Here is a 16,477-nt window from a genome sequence, read left to right on the forward strand (position 1 = left end):
TTCAAACTGCTAGGTTGGCAGGAGCAGGGACCGAGCCAACGGGAGCTCACCCCATGGCGGGAATTCGAACCCCCGACCTTCTGATCGGCAAGTCCTAGGCTCTGTGGTTTAACCCACAGCGCCACCCGCGTCCCTACTACAGATATATAACCCAGTTTAAAAGAATATTGAGAACCATAGCTCTATATGGGAACTGGACACAGCTACTCACCACCCAAAAACCACCTGCAAAACTCACTAATTTTGGGAGGGGGATACCTGTGAGTTTGGGGGGCTCACACTTGGGCTAAAGAGGGTTTAAAATTTTAAATTAAAACAGCAATAAACTGCAGGTCTGCAGAATGCCTCTTTATATCCTTGTTCCCGCACATTTCCTCAAAAGGAACAAGAAACGGGCAATTATTATTAGACTGAGCACTTCCCACTAATGTCCAACTGTCAATGGGTTTCACCGGAGAGCTAAGGCAAGAGGCATGGCAGGAAAGGAAGAATCGATCTACCTGGCAAAAAGTCTCATTTTGAAGTTCACCGTCTTCTACACTCATTCTTGATGGCTTCGTTTGCGCATGCCAAGGGTTGGACAATGAACCTACTCGTTGCAGGTATGAAGAACCAGGGTCATCCTTCCCCCAGCCCAGAATCCTGCAGTTGTTTGGGGGCCACTGTCCACACTGGGTACCCCCGGCCTAGGCTGACACATTTTTAACTCCTTAAAGGACACTCACTAAACCTCCACATATACCCTGGTTAAATGCACAAAGGCAGAGGTCGCAGGACAGCAGCTTATAGCAGGTTAAGCCTTCCGTGGATTTTATTGGGCACAAGCAGTATTAAGGGCCAAAAGTTTCATTGCAGAAAAGTAGTAAGTTTTGTGGAAACAACTTAAGTAATTGCAGTCTGCTTTCTTGAGGGACAAATTGCGCCTTTCAAATTCCAAATGCAATGTATCTATCATTTTAAGCAACAGAGTACTGGAACCCTGACACACTGTGGTTCCTAGAAACACGTTTACACATTTAAATTTCTATGGCAGGTAAACTGATCATCACCCAATACATAACTTCAAAATCACTCAAGCCACTGGGTGCCTTTCTCTTAGCGGATAACGAGAGACGTCAAGCCCAGTCAAGAGAGCTATCAATAAGTATTAAGTTTCCTTATTGTAGACTTTCAATCAAGTATATAAATCATTATATACTGACCTGAAAAATGCAGCCATAACGCTTAAAACTACAGGTGCTTGGGGCATTAATACATTCTGACAAATGTGCATTCAACTGTAACGGGAAAAAAATGTGAGTTTTTTTCTTTCTTTCTTTCTTTTTTTAACGGAAAAAATGTATGCACAATAAGGTTCATAAGTATATTTGGGCACACAATGCAGGTTTGTGCATTGTGTGGCTTGGTTTTTTTTTTTTTTTTTTTTTTTTTTTGCTTGCTTTAAAAGCATGTGCTCATATATTACCTCCAGTTGTACTTGAGGGGTATACATATACACATGTAATCACAAGAACATTCCAATAAGATATACAAAAGTGACACATTTACAGTGAAACCTCTTCGGGTGGCTACTGCAACCTGATTCAAAAAGGACCTCTGCACGCTTCCCGCGTAATTTTGATTTCTGACAAGAGACTAATTTCTCAAAGTTATCATGGTCCGCTGAGCAGCCACTCTCGGCAGCAGTTTCACTGTATTAATAATGCACACACCCCCTCCCTCCTGCCCTCTCCGAAACTGTTTTTAATTCGGAACGGATTTTTTTCCTCTTCCCGAAACGTGTCATGCAAAATTCCAGTGATAAGAATAAAGAACAGAGTGACAGAGACTTAGAACAAATATTGCATGAAACAGACATATACATTTTCAATAAAGAAACACGGGTTCTATATTTACAGAAGCAGCAGGCTGGTTTTGGACTGCAACTCCTATCACCCCTAAGTGGTCAGGGATGATGGCAACTGGAGTCCAAAAACAGCTGGAGACCCAAGTCTGGCCTATCATGTACAATCTCTCCGGAGCTTCAAACCGCCTCACTCCTCGGCCCATCCTTGCAGCTAACAAGAAGGCCTGCATAGCCAGCTTTTTGTTTGAGGTTTGTAGCACATGGTGTGAGAGAAAAGCAGGAGAAATAGCAGATGACATGTCCCTATTATCACAAAGCACAGAAATAATCTAGGAATTTATTAAAGGTCTGATCCTGAAAACTCTTTATGAACCAGAAGACTTAGTGAGGAGATGGAACTGATGGATTCATTCCTTACATTTATACCCCACCTTTCTTCCATCATGGAAACCAAGGCATCACACATATTATTCCCAACAGGCCACTGACCACATCCAGAGCTGTTTAGCTTTGGTTCGTTTTGCCTCCAAAACATCCCTTGAGAGTTGGTGCTGATCACGAATATTGTGTGGCCTCAAAAGTTCAGATCACCCGATTTGGGGCATGACCTCAGGTTGCTTTATTAAACTGCAATTTACCTTTCCAAGTTCACTACATTGTCTGTGCACAGTCTACACAGCCCAAACCAGGACAGCCCACAGGAAGATAAATCAGCTCATATAATCTTTGCACCAGATTCACCAGCGGATGGAAAAGGTGGCTCCACAGCACATCGATAATAATGACCATGCTCCTCTCTTTCAGAGATGCCTGTGGGATTGTTCCCCACCATTTTGGGGGGCGGGACTGAAACCTGTTGTTTCGTAGTATATTACTCATGAGAGAGCAGGCATTAATTATATGTTCTCTCTCTCTCTCTGCTCCCGACCTCTGCTCAGCACATACACTTTGACTTATGACAGGCCTGCTCCCCCAGTTTGAGAAATCACCTCTGTCGGTCGTGTTGTTGTGCTAAAATATTGATGTTTATTAGTAGGTCCCGATATCAATACTGAGCATTCTTGGGGTGCTCTTGACTCTAGGGCCAGATTCAACTGAGTCTGGCACAACAAGACTTCCCTCTCACTTGAACTCCCCCCAAATCAGCTCAGGAGAACCTCAGAACAGCATGCAGGGGAGAAATAGGGGAGATGGTTCCATTTGGCAAGTGAAATTCTTGTGTTGACGGAACAATCAACTTAGCATGATGCTAAGTTAGTATCTTCTAGGGTCTTAACTTACATGTCAGTGGACCATAAGTAAACAGGCTTGAGGATGTTATATCATAAGAAAGTTAACATCATTGATCCATAAAAAGCTAAAGGGACCCCTGGCCATTAGATCTGGTCGTGGCCAACTCTGGGGTTGCGGCGCTCATCTCGCTTTATTGGCCGAGGGAGCCGGCGTACAGCTTCCGGGTCATGTGGCCAGCATGACTAAGCCGCTTCTGGCAAACCAGAGCAGTGCACGGAAACGCCGTTTACCTTCCCGCCAGAACAGTACCTATTTATCTACTTGCACTTTGAAGTGCTTTCGAACTGCTAGGTTGGCAGGAGCAGGGACTGAGCAACGGGAGCTCATCCCGTCACAGGGATTCGAACCGCTGACCTTCTGATAGGCAAGTCTCCTAGGCTCTGTGGTTTAACCCACAGCGCCACTTGCGTCCCTCATTGATCCATACAGACAGCTAAATAGTATGCCTTACTGGACCATCACAAATACTATTCCCCCCCTATTTAATACCAATAAACTAATGTGGAGCAACATGTGACGCTGGTCGATGTATTTCCATAAATGTGTGTGACAGTTAATGATGCGAGGTGCATTTATGTGCTTGTACGAAAATGTCAAATGAGAACTGATGGGCAGAATATGGGGTGTTCCCAGAGATTTTCCGCTAGGGCCTTCCCTCCCCGCAGTTTGTTTTCAGTTTTGGGCATGGTAGGGCACGGCAAGAAAAAAATGGCTGGACAGTGTTGCAGGGGAAAAGCAACAGACAACAGGCAATAGCTCCTCTACCCCTCCCACATCTTCCAGTTCTACCCTGCAATCCCATAGGATGTTCATTCTTACTTTCTGCAGCTAGATGTTTATCCTAAAGACTGCGTAATGAAGTCACTCTTAACGCTATACTTGAAAATGATGGTTACAGGAGCTGGATCACCTCTTTAAAGTTAAATTACCAGTGCATAAGTTTTGTTCCCAGTGACAAAAAAATTCCACAGGTCAAATTAAGTGTAGCAGGAGATGTCTGTCCGAACACAATATCAAATGCAAAGGGTGGTTGTGACGGACGGCTGAGCCAGACCAATCTGGTGGCGCAGTTCCCCTGAAACTCCACCAGAGTACCAGAGCCTCTTTCTGATTGGCTACAGAGTCAGCTAGTCACACAAGGGGGAGGAGCAGCACTATGGGAGAGAGAATAAAAGGAGCGGTTTCGGAGGGAGAGAGTTAGAGAGAGCTAAGGTTCAGGTTATGAGACAGGGCTTGATTTGAGATGTTAGACAGGGTTTAGGTTGAGAAATAGGGTTTGATTTAAGAGGAGAGATAGGGCCGGATTTGAGAAGATGGACAGGGCTTGTTTTGAGATGGGAGTGAGGCTGAGGGAGAACTGGTCCTGAGTTCAGTTAAACATCCACACTGAGGAGACTATCCATAGCGAGAGGACAGACACTCACAGCTTAGATATGGAGACCGGGTTGAGGGTCTGGGAAAGGACAGGAGTGTCCTGGGAGGGCTGTGACTGAACTGGGAGAGGTAGAACCTGTGGGAATTCAGGCTAGCGGCATCTCTTTCTATCCAGGAAGGGAGAGTTCTTCTAGGTCCAAAACTCCCAACCCAGTAACAAGGGGTGAGGTGATCCCCTGGGTCTGTTATGCTATTTTCAAATACCTCAGGAGTGAGATTGTTAAGTGAGTGAGTAACTGGAGGAAAGTGCCCCTCGCTCATGAACCAGGGTAATAAATCTGTGAAGGAAGCTGTGTTGCAATAAAAGTATGTAATGGAACCGCCTGTCATAACTAAGTAGCAGAAAGTGATTTAAGCATCTCACCAGCTGATTAATAGCGGCTGGAGTTTAAGAAGAGCTGTGCCTATACTAGTGTATTTAAGACCGTGACATCTTTTTTGCCCACTTCTAGTAGTAAGTTAACGTCTCTTTGTTGAATACACTTTCCTTGTTTGTTTGATCAACTCCTGACTGGGACTCTAAATCATTAAGTTTCCCCTCACACAAGTCCACCCCCCCCCAAGACACCCCGTGGTAAATTTGCAAAACTCTGTATTAATTGATGTACGGTGAGGTGTGCACGCTATATTTAATTGGGGGCAGTTAGCAGGGTGAGTCCGCCGCATTATTAATTGGCGATAAGCGGCTGGATCTGCTACAATGAGAGAGTTCTTGTTGACGTTCTTTCAATTGCTGTTGAAAATCTGGTGCCCATGTTTCCCTTATCTTGCACCTACAGGTCTTGTAATTAATGTTTGAAGGTCAAAGTGACCTGGCAACTGGCCAAGAAGGTCACTGTGACCTGGCAAAAGTGTGTTCGTTCTTGGGTATATTAAGAGGGGGCCATGCATTGCCTTCTTGCTTTGCTGTGAGGAAGATCTGCCAGATTGATACTGAACTCTATGCTGGATGTATGTTGTGAGTTGCACTTGCTTTGCATTTGAAGCCTGGACCTTCTACTACGGATCTAGTGGAAGCATTTAGCGTATTGCAACTGCCTTAAAGCTTTGGACTTGGTCAGTAAAGGACTGAACCAACTGAAAAGCTGGGAGTCCGACTGAATTTCTTCCAGCACAATCTGCACGCGTTTGGGGAGCTGCACACGTTTGGCACATGCCGTACGCCAACAGTCCTACTGGTGCAAAGACTTCTGGTTGCATAAAGGAGCTTCCCATCCCCAACCCCCGAAATCCGTTTCAGGGTTTCTCCCAACCATCCAGAACAGATATGGGGAGAGCGCAGAGGTGCACAGAGAGCGTAGAGAGCAGGGATTTGTACTAACAGAAATCCTTGCGCTAATGGAACTGCTTTGTTGGGTACTACACAAAACGTTTTTAAAACTGGGTCTTTTTGTAAAAATCAAAACCCAGCCTCAACGTTAGAGAAGCATCAGCTAGATTACAGACTGCAAGAGTACATATTATGAACTCTGTTATTCAAATTATTTTAGGGTTGTTGTTTTTTATATAAAAAAAAACTTTTAAAGCATTTAAAACTACAACTTAAATTCAGAATGCGAACACCACCTAAATGATGCAAAGGTTGCACGGTGCTAAGAAGTTCTTCTCTGATACCTGCAGTAAGCATTTTGAATTTAGCTCTAACTATGACTGAAGCGATGAGAAAATAGACAGGATCAACGAAAAAATTTAGGAGAGGGGGAAGCGGAATCTGCATTACAAAATCAGAGAAGTCTATAGAGATTTCTCTTTAGAACAGCACAAAGGTTTGTTTCCCTTTTCAAAAAAAAAAAAAAAAAGCATACTGTAGCTGCTTCTTCTCGCAAATTTCTTGCACGTTATTACTAAGAACAACATTCTAAGCCGAGTAATATATGACAGGCTATTCTTCATTCTTTCATTTTCATGAATGGCTGTGCAATATGATCTCTTACCTCTTTTCTCAGGAGCGCTGAAACGCTACATTTATGAGGACACGTGACCATAACGCAAGGGCAGTCTGCATCTTCATGTTTCTAAGCGGGAGAAAGGGAAAATCACACTCTTGAAAGTCCATTAATAATTTTCGCAGGAGGACATTAAAGAACCAGCACGTCTCTCCTTCGTAATTTACATCTCCGTACTCTGATCTTTGGAGACATATATTGCGGTGTTTATGAAGTCCTGCAACACTCGTTACTGAAGTCACACTTAGAGCATCAACACACTTATTTCCTTTCTGATATAATTCACTAGGGTGCACATTATTTTAAAACGAATTATTAAAGTAAATAAACTAAAAATCCTTGCTTCCAGCTGTAGCACACTCTTCAACCTCAGGTCCCCTAATGCTATCATCATCTTCATCACTATTTATTAGATTTCTTTCCTACAACTTCTCCCCCCCCCCAACTCCATAAAATATTAACTGCATGGATTTCAGACTATATAGCTGCAATTCCGATGTTATAGTTTTAAACCATTTTAATTTTCATTGTATTGCATTCCTTAGACACAGTTGTGATTAGGTGATATATGAAATCTATAAATAAATATTATTAAACAATATTGAGTATGACAAATGGTCAAAATTATGGGTCAGCGGAATGAAATTTACAGCATGTGTAACGCTCAGGGAGAACTTAGAAAAAATGATGTATAGGTGGTACATCACCCCAGCAAAGCTGGGGAAAATGTACAAAACAGGAGATAAGAACTGTTGGAAATGTAGGACAAAGGAGGGCAATTTCTTTCACATGTGGTGGACGTGTGAAGAAATGAAGAAATATTGGGAACTCATATATAATGAGTTAAAAAAAATATTTAAGTATACATTTCCTAAACGTCCGGAAGCATTCTTATTAGGAATTATAGGAGATGAGATCAAGAAAGAGGATAAAGTTTTATTCCAATATGCTACGGCCGCGGCCAGACTGTTAACTGCCCAAAATTGGAAGAGTCAAAATATACCGTCAATAGAAGAGTGGCAAACGAAACTATTTGAATTTGTTAACTTAGCAAAATTGACACAAAAAATTAGAAACCAAAAAAATGCAAAGTTTATTAATGATTGGAACAAATTCATGACCTACATAGAAGAAAACTACAGAAATTTAAGGACTATAGCGGGTTTGATGTAAATCTCATGATGTATAAACTAATTGAAAATGTAAGCTGCAGGAGAACTAAATAATAAAGATTAAGAAGCCTGAAAGCAGGAGGGATGGAGGTCGGTAGGGGGGTGAAAGGAAATTTAGATCATGAAAGACATAGAAAACAAAGGAGAGGACTAATAATTGAAATGGAAATTGTTTATTACTGATATTAGTTTCTCTCTTTTTATCTTTGGAACTTTGTACATGCAATGATCAATTTTAGATGCAAGTATATATTTTTTTTCCTCTTTTTTGTGTATGTTTATTTGTTTTCTTTTTTTCTGTTTTATGTATATGAAACTTAATAAAGAGAATTAAAATATATATATATAAATAAATAAATATCAGACATGCACATGGGGGTGGGGGCTGACCCCATGAGTTTACAGTTCTCTGTGTTGTTAAGTTTATTATTATTATTATTATTATTATTATTATTATTATTATTATTTTACCCTATACCCTCAGGTCTCAGGGCAGTTCACAATATAAAACCACAATATAAAAACACAAAAAACATAATGAAAACAAGAACAACAACCCAATAATCCCTAACACATTTTAAAAGGGCATTGGATGTCAAACAACCAAACACCTGGTTAAAGAGGAAACTTCTTTTGCCTGGTGCCTAAAAGTATATAATGAAGTTAAACTAACTGATTAATTAACAGGCTTCTATTACACTGGTCATCAGTGCAGATACCAGGGCACGATACAGAATAAAGCAAAGCATTTGACATATAAGAGACAATAAAACAAGTTGACAAAACGGAAAAACTAGGAACCAGTGCAAAAGTCGCCAGGCTCTGGAAAGCTATGGAAAATCGGTTTGTTAGTTCTTGAGCTACAAAGGGGATTTCCAACTCTGCGAGGCATGCAGAGTCTATGAATCCTTGAGTTCTAGCTAGCAGAACAAAAGATATTTAAAGATCTCGTTTGCATAACTTTGATTCCCTTCCCTCCCCACAAAAAAAAAAAAAACCCTTCCCCCTTCCGAAAGGGCAGAGAGAATTGTTTGCTTTCTTTCATTTTCAGAATGTCACTGGAAGGCTGCCTGATATGATAAAACATGGATGGGTTTATCTTGTGACCAAAACAAGGAAGCAGCTGTTAATTAAGAGCAGGTCTCCTTTTGATCAGCTTAAAATGTTTCTCCAGTAAAGAGAAGAGGTGTCTTCCTGCACTGGGCACAGTGTCCCATTCACTGTGGATCAGATTAGATTCTAAGCATAGATCACAGGTTCTATACTACAGCACCATTTGTGGGTCCAAATGCCTCCCTACCGTTAAAAAAACAACAACCCTTTTTAAAGTTCCTGCTATGCAGAAGTTGAAAAAGCAATGGCAACTTTTAGCAATGAACTATTTTAGTGAAAAGCAACACTCACCTGTATCATAATCATTGGGACTTGGTTTTTACAGTATTTACACGTTGTTTCCCGATATTTACAGGTCTTCTCTACGTGGTCTGGCAAGTCTCTTCGCAGTATTTTCTCCTTGCAATCAGCCCGAGGGCATGGAAGCTCTTCAAACAGACAGTCATTTCTCAGGTGGGTCTGAAGCAAACATGTACCAGGCGGTCATGTACACTTTTGGGTTTCACATTTTCTCACTTTAGCCATTAACAGGTGAATCTTACCAAGTTAATTTAAAGAGAGATAGCACCACTCTTTCTCAAAATCAACCCTTTCCCTCGTTTCAGATTAAGTGCAAATATACTGTATTTTTCGCTCTATAAGATGCACCAGATGATAAGACGCACCTAGTTTTTGGAGGAGGAAAACAAGAAAAGAAAAAATTCTGAATGCCAGAAGCCAGAACAGCAAGAGGGATCTGGCTTCTGGGATAGCCTCTTGCTTTTCTGGCTTCTGGGATAGCCGCGCAGCCTGCATTCGCTCCATTAAGACGCACACACATTTCCCCCTTACTTTTTAGGAGGGAAAAAGTGCATCTTAAAGAGCGAAAAATACGGTAACTAACCAGCACAAAGCTGGGAAAATCTCAAGACACCTGGCTACCTACACACCTGCGGTTGCCACCCAGAAAAGCTTTAAATATGACTTTTGAAGAAGTGGTGGTTGACACCTTTGAGGCTAACTCCTAAATCTTACCAAAGTAGCACCTAGAAAAGGTAAGGAGGTTTCCCAGCTTTGTTCAAAAAAGCAAAATATTGGTACCTGACATCTTTCGTGACCATACAAATCCTAACGTTCCACAGTTCCAAACATCTTGCCTCCTCTACCCACCGTTCCAAACGCTTCCTTTTCACACACATTTAATGAATTAAATGCCCCACCTTTCCTCCCAAGGGAGCTCAGGGTGGTAATCATACAAGCGATAAAACAATCAAAAAGTCGAAAAAGCAATTCCAATAGATGCAGATGAAAACGTAGGTTCTGTCAACGATGCTTGGATAACCAGCGCCTTTTCTCACATTGCATTAGGAGCTGGTTTACAACACCCCCTGCCAGATAGTCACTTTATTCTGGTGCTTTGGTTTTGATCTGACAGGTCACAAACAGTGACTGGAGTGTGACCTGACTGAGGGCTGGACCAGGAGAGAAAAAGTAGGAGGAGTAAGTGTTGGGAAAAGCAAGAGAAAGATGCTTGGTCTGTTTTTTTGAGATCTCAAAATCCACCCTTAATGTTTTCAACAGGGAATGATATTCGAGGTTTCGTAGTCTAGAGGTCATTAGCCGCTCTGCTTTCCAACATCCGTTCCCTCGTTTTGGTTAATAGGGTGGACACGTCTGCACATCACAATAAGCCAAGGTTTCTGGCGTGCCGTAGTTTGCTTTGGATGAACGGCACGCTTGCACATGCTGCCCAATCACTCCCTCCCTGTGCATGAGCCAGGAAGCAAAACAAGCAGCTGCAGTTAAAAACTGGCTTCCCATCGCATCCAAACCCAGGACTGTGGTTGGCTCCTCCCTAACAGGCTAGGATCTGCTAAGCCTATTGACTAACCATGGCTTAAGTCAATATCAAACCACGGCTTAAGGTTGAGTAGCAACCCTGCCTTATTAAGGAGAAATAAACGAGATGTAATGGGAAGCCATTCTTAGATGCAACTTCCTTTTTCATTTCTCCCACTTGCACCAGGGGAGGGGTGATGCAGGAGCATCTGGGCAGCTCGTGGGTATTAAAGTGCATAACTGAGAAACCTTGGCTCACCTTAATGTGCGAACGCAGCGGCTGGGGGACTTTAGTTAGTTGACCACAGAACACAGACCACACCATTCTGTAAACTGGGGGGGGGGGGGGGGGAGTAATTGCAAGATATTCCAACTACTTACAAGCAACTGTCCCAAGGTCAATTGTTCTCTGCAACCTTTATTTTCATTCCTGCAGAATATCTGAAGGGCAAGAAGCTCCCTCCGACAGCAATTATCTTTAAATATCTAGAATTAAGAGACATTTAACAGATGGTTATAGCAGTGGTCCAAGTCTTCACACTATTGCAGCTCTGCTACATATGATTGTAAGTGGCTGACTAAAAGGCCAGCTTTTTAACAGCTATATAAAGACACACAGAGATTCGCATGAAATGAGGAAAATTGTTTCCAGAGCAATTTCTCGAGAACAATATCGGCTAACACCAGTTTTGAGCGCGGGTGCTGCCGTTGTCACCTCGTGCCGACAGGCTATCAATCAGCACAATGAAAACATCCTGATTTCTGCATGCACAGCAAGACAACAGTGTTGCTGCGATGTCCAATGTAGCCTGGGAAAAAGCTCTTTTTTATTTATATCATGTTCTTCTTCTGTGCTATGAATACAGGTCTGAAGGTTGTCTACACTGTGAGAACACTTGTTTCTCTGCTCGGATAATTTGCCTTTTTTTATTACCAGGCGTATGAGTACAAAAAGCTAGGACACAAGCAGGTTTGCTCTTGGGTTTGCAAAGCAACGTGAATGAGGAGCTACAAATTTTTTAGCTGGCATCCCAATGAATCAAATGGCATGACTGGCCATTCTGAATTAAAACTGAATATCCTCTGTAGGTAGCCTTTTAGATCCTCAGCTGGTACAGATTTATCCTTTAAAAAACCCAGCCATGAAGAAGCCTCTTAGACTGAAGATACTGAACAACCACAATGCCACAAAAATTGGGGAAGAAGGTTCTGAAGTGATCTACATTATTTGACCGTGTTATTCCTCACCTAAACTTCTGCGGGGATAATGAAGTGGCAGACCACAGACCACATCAGCCCAACTGGCACCCTTCCAAAGGGACTACAATTCCCATCATCCCTGACCAATGGGCCATTGCTGGTTGGGGCTGATGGGAGCTGAACAACATCTGCAGGGCACCAGATTGGGAAGGCTAGACTACATACACCAGTAAACTTGCTTTTATCTTGTATTTTAATCTGTGGACCGCCCTGAGATTTTAGAATGAAGGGTGGTATATAATAAATAAACAAAATTAACTGATTTTGAATCACCCAGACAGTTTTCTAGGCCCCATGGAGCCAAGAGAGCCTGAGTGAAGTCAATGAGCATTCATTCCTTCTGACCAATATGATGCCCACAGGTTTATTGTGGTGTATGCACAGACAAAGTGAGATCACAGGTCACAGATATGGTCCCCTCTACATATGCCTCCCAACATAGGTTGGAGTTGAGGCTTGGGCTGATGACACCTGGAGAGAACCAGTGTCTACCCCATCACAGGTGGCAGAACGCACTATACTTCTTGTGGCCCAGCAAACACCCAACTCTTTTTTCCGCAGACCACACAGACCCAAGTTTAGAACATCTGAAGATAGGACAGATGGCCCGTGGGAAAGGAAATCGGCTTTATAGATGAAACAAAAGCCTACACTGGGTTATAGAAATCTGCCATGAGCAACCAGGGAGGAGAGAAACGCAATAGGACAGTGAAGAGTGTGCACCAAAAATGCTCTGTAGCCAAAATGCAACAAGCTCAGCTGCAGTAGCAGCAAAGGAACAGAGAACGAGAGAAGGGATCAGGTGGCCAAACCCATGATGGAGTGAAGAAATATGAAAACAACCACAAAACAACAGTTAAGATTTGTCTTTACTAGGCACTGGAGAAGAGTCAACACTTCTAAGAAGCCTCCAGCTCAACTAGCTTTGGCATGGTGACGCATTATCAATTCCCACCTCCCTTCCCGCCCTCCACTCCAATAAGGAAGTAGGAGGAGTCTTCCTGGATGATGTCGTCAACAACTGCTGACCACTGCTCCATGTGGCAAGCCATCTCTCTACAGCTTCTTGAGGAAGAAAATTCCAGACTGGCCTTTGGCTGCCCCTGGGGATGGCAGAGTACAAGAGGGATAAGCTGCCTTAGTGGATATTTGCTTGAGCAACAGGGCCTACCTGAGCTGTTGCTCACCTTGTGTTTCGCCATTCTCCTGCATTATGTTGGGATTCACGTTTATGTGCCTCTATGGGCATTAATTGCCCTTGAGCAGGCACCTTCGATTCTCTGGACCAATGCCCAGTCTGACATCAATGCTATTGTTATATCCTCCCTAAGTGTCCAACATTTGGCCCAGGTGCTTGTATTAACCTTGCTTGGGTATGGTTTTGGAACGTGAGGTGTGCTTTGTGCCACCTACCTCTGATCCCACACTGGTCTTGATCACAGATCATTGACCATAAAGCCTTGATCTTGACACTGATTCACAGACCACCTGGTTTTAAGGATTCAGTCCTGTTGGGTTTTCAAATGACCCAATTCTCACAACAATGCAGCGGAGGCATGGGGCTGGTATCGACAGCCGTCCTTTCTCCTACCCTGCATGTTTCAAATACAACTACTGCCCAGCTCCAGTCTGGATACCAGGATTACCTTCGTATGAACAGTCTCAGTATCCTGCTAAAGCTGTAGTACCTAGAGCATTTCTTGGCCGGCTCCAGTTCAAGCCTAAACACCTGGCATCCCTTGGATCTGGAAGTCTCAGTAGCCAAGCACATGCCTTGGTACCTAGAGTGTTTCTCTAAACTGGCAGTCTTGATGTTTGACTTGTATTCTGGTCCTACGGTTCTTCAGCACCAACTCATGCCTAGTGCTAGTCCCAATATCTAGCCTCTCTCTCTGTCCTGACAGGTTTGAATCCCAGCTCAAGTCTCAGTTATTGGGGTTTTTTAATGCAAAGTTTCTCTGCTTACATTCCAATTTCAGTACCTAACATTTCTCAGCAATGATGGTTTCAGTGGCAAGTCCCATCCTTTGCCCCTGATATTCAACTCTATCCTCGGCATCGCATGTTCTCTGTACAAAGGGTGTTAAAGCTTCAGTATCTCCTGTCTTCTCATTACTGGTCGCTCTAGGACCCGGACTCAGCCTTGGAACCTCGCATCCTCTACATTTTATGGGCTCAATGTGGGCATCTTCTTTGGTACAGGTGGCCTTGACACCTACGATGGTGTCCCTGGGGGGACATGAACCACCAACCTACTTCAACACCTAGTGGCCACTGGTGGCCTTGACATCTGGCCTATGACTTGGTGCTCATTACAGAGGCAGTCCCAGCCAAAGCCCCTGTGCCCTACACTTGGCAACCCTTGGCGTAAAGCGCATACAGTTGAATTGCACTCAACAACATAGGCGCCACATTTTCTGGGTACATAACTGCTTTTCCCTGAATGATCTGGGTTCCAACAAGTTCTAGCACAAAGTGTATGCTGTAAGGTGAGAGGAACCTTAAAATGTGGCTCTCCTTGCATCTCCATCTGGTCCTTGGGGGTCTCACCCAGGCCTCACCTGTCACCAGCCCTGCTTAGTGCCTTCCTGGAGTGCTCTTGCCTGACTAAAATGTCAACAAAGTTTTCTGCTTGCCACGATGGGAGGCAGGTATGTGTGTCTACAAAACCTCTGGCTTTTGCACAATCGTCAAGAGTTGCATGCAGCTTTAAGTCTGGCCCCACATGCCACTGGCATCTGGTCCCCAGAAGCCTGCCCATGAGCAAAGGCAGCTCTAGGGGCCAAAATTGCTCCCTACCCCTGCTGTGCAGACTTGCTCCAAAAAACCTGTAGCCTTGTAACCTGGCTTCAATCCTGGAGCGTGCGGCCTTCGCAAGGAGCGTTTGGGTCTGTGATCCATACCACAACATCTAGCCTTCTGCTATGAATGCTTTATTTGCACAGCAGGCTTTCTTCTACTCCTTCTGCACTGTCTGCATGCTCCTCAGCATCCCTCCGATTTGATTCGCCTTCAAGTGAACTTCATCAGCAGCCCACGTCTCCACAGCCCTTTGTTAGCCTCTATCTGCATGACTGCACCTCTCTGGGACTGCGGAATGCAGCATTGTTCTCAGAGACCGCATGCTGTTGACTACCTGGCTGTATATCTCGTTAAGGCTCGAGTTCCTACCTGCCTGTCATTCATTAGCCTCATCCCAGTAGCAGCAGAGGAGCTGTCCTTACGAATCAAAGCAGATTACACCACAGCTATGTGTCTCCTGATCAGGGACAATGCGCACCAGCACACTTTCTGCATAGGGAGCATCTAACCTGCGCGTTTTCCTTCAGCAGATGCACCTGCCTAGCTGTCTTCCAAGCACCTGCCCAGCTTGAGTGTCAACGCAGAGCCACTAACTGGTGCAGCAAGACCAGAAGCAGGGTTTTCATGACAGCCTCAACCATCCCGCCAACTTTTGCCTCGTGACAAATCTCCATCAGATGATCGCTGCCAAGCATCACCTGCTGGCTTTGCTACAAGACGAGTCAATACTTGTACTTGAGAGGAATACCTGCTCTTTCATCGCTGGATGCAACTTCATCTACTTTCCCCCATGGGGACTGGACAAACTCCACACTAGTAAAATGTGAAGAGACAAGTCATTCTAGTTTTTAACCACACTGATGCTGCCATGGGGCAACTATCTCCTTCTCTGGTGAATTGACCATGACTCTATAAACCTTCTACAGCTTCCCTTTCTTGCATAGATCCACATCCATGAGGCTCTATTCAACTGCACAAGCAGAACGATTTCCACTTGTGCCAAGGGACTTCCTCCTCTCCCCCCTCCTCTTTCCCCCACTACACCCAAATCTGCTCCAGAGTGTCGTGGGAACCTCCGCAATAGGTTTAGGGAGTGAATGGGGTGAAGAACATTCTGATGCATGAAGAGAAATCATTGCACTGATGAAACATTCCCCATAGCACTCTTGTGAATACAACCCACGATACTCAACACTACCAGCTCCTACATTCTTTGAGTGAACTGCAGGGGTAGCCAGTGTGGTGGGGTTCTCCAGAAGTTGTGGGACTATAACTCCCATCATTCTTGGCCATCGTCTCCACTGGCTGGGGCTGATGGTAGTTGCAGTCTAACAGCATCTGGAGGGCACCACATTAGCTACCCGTGGTGTATTGTTTGCAAACTCCCTACTGCAGAACTATCTTGTCATGCTTGCCTTGTTATAATAGAACTTGTGCAAGATAACTACATCTCTATCTGCCTGTTATGGATTGTTGGCTACACGCACCTCGGCTGATTCCTCAGGGAAGAACTGCAGTTATGTGTGAATGGCGAGCAAGTAAAGGAGACAGTTCATCATTAGCTGTCTGCTATCAGGAGTTAGAAGATCAGCTATAAGAATCCCGCTCTACCTGCTTTCCTGGGGGTCAGGTGGGCCCTGTTTTTGAAAAGGACAACCCATACGAGAACTGCACTCATGAAAAATTCTGGAGCAAGAGAAAAAGAGCTAGAAATGCATTTACACTGCAAGATTTCTTGTCTGAGATAAGCAAAGCAACCTAGTTTAAGATGCACAATAAGGTGGCTCGTTTTT

At 43.8% G+C, this 16,477-nt stretch overlaps 1 protein-coding gene across 3 annotated transcripts in view; it reads right to left on the bottom strand.

Annotated features, from left to right (window-relative positions):
* The window catches only part of TRAF3 (TNF receptor associated factor 3), a 95,866-nt gene that overhangs the window by 23,337 nt on the left and 56,052 nt on the right, over positions 1-16,477 (bottom strand). Inside the window, exons 6-11 of one of the 3 annotated variants that reach the window (XM_077923895.1) lie at positions 16,168-16,176; positions 15,200-15,232; positions 11,004-11,108; positions 9,096-9,263; positions 6,508-6,588; positions 1,203-1,277 (exon numbers count right to left, since the gene is read on the bottom strand). In XM_077923895.1, coding sequence (XP_077780021.1) covers positions 1,203-1,277; positions 6,508-6,588; positions 9,096-9,263; positions 11,004-11,108; positions 15,200-15,232; positions 16,168-16,176 — 471 coding nt within the window. The remainder of the gene's footprint in view (positions 1-1,202; positions 1,278-6,507; positions 6,589-9,095; positions 9,264-11,003; positions 11,109-15,199; positions 15,233-16,167; positions 16,177-16,477) is intronic. The other 2 variants (XM_077923884.1, XM_077923891.1) reach the window with 2 other exon arrangements.

Source organism: Podarcis muralis, chromosome 1 (assembly GCF_964188315.1).
Source record: "Podarcis muralis chromosome 1, rPodMur119.hap1.1, whole genome shotgun sequence".
Taxonomy (NCBI): Eukaryota; Metazoa; Chordata; class Lepidosauria; order Squamata; family Lacertidae; genus Podarcis; species Podarcis muralis.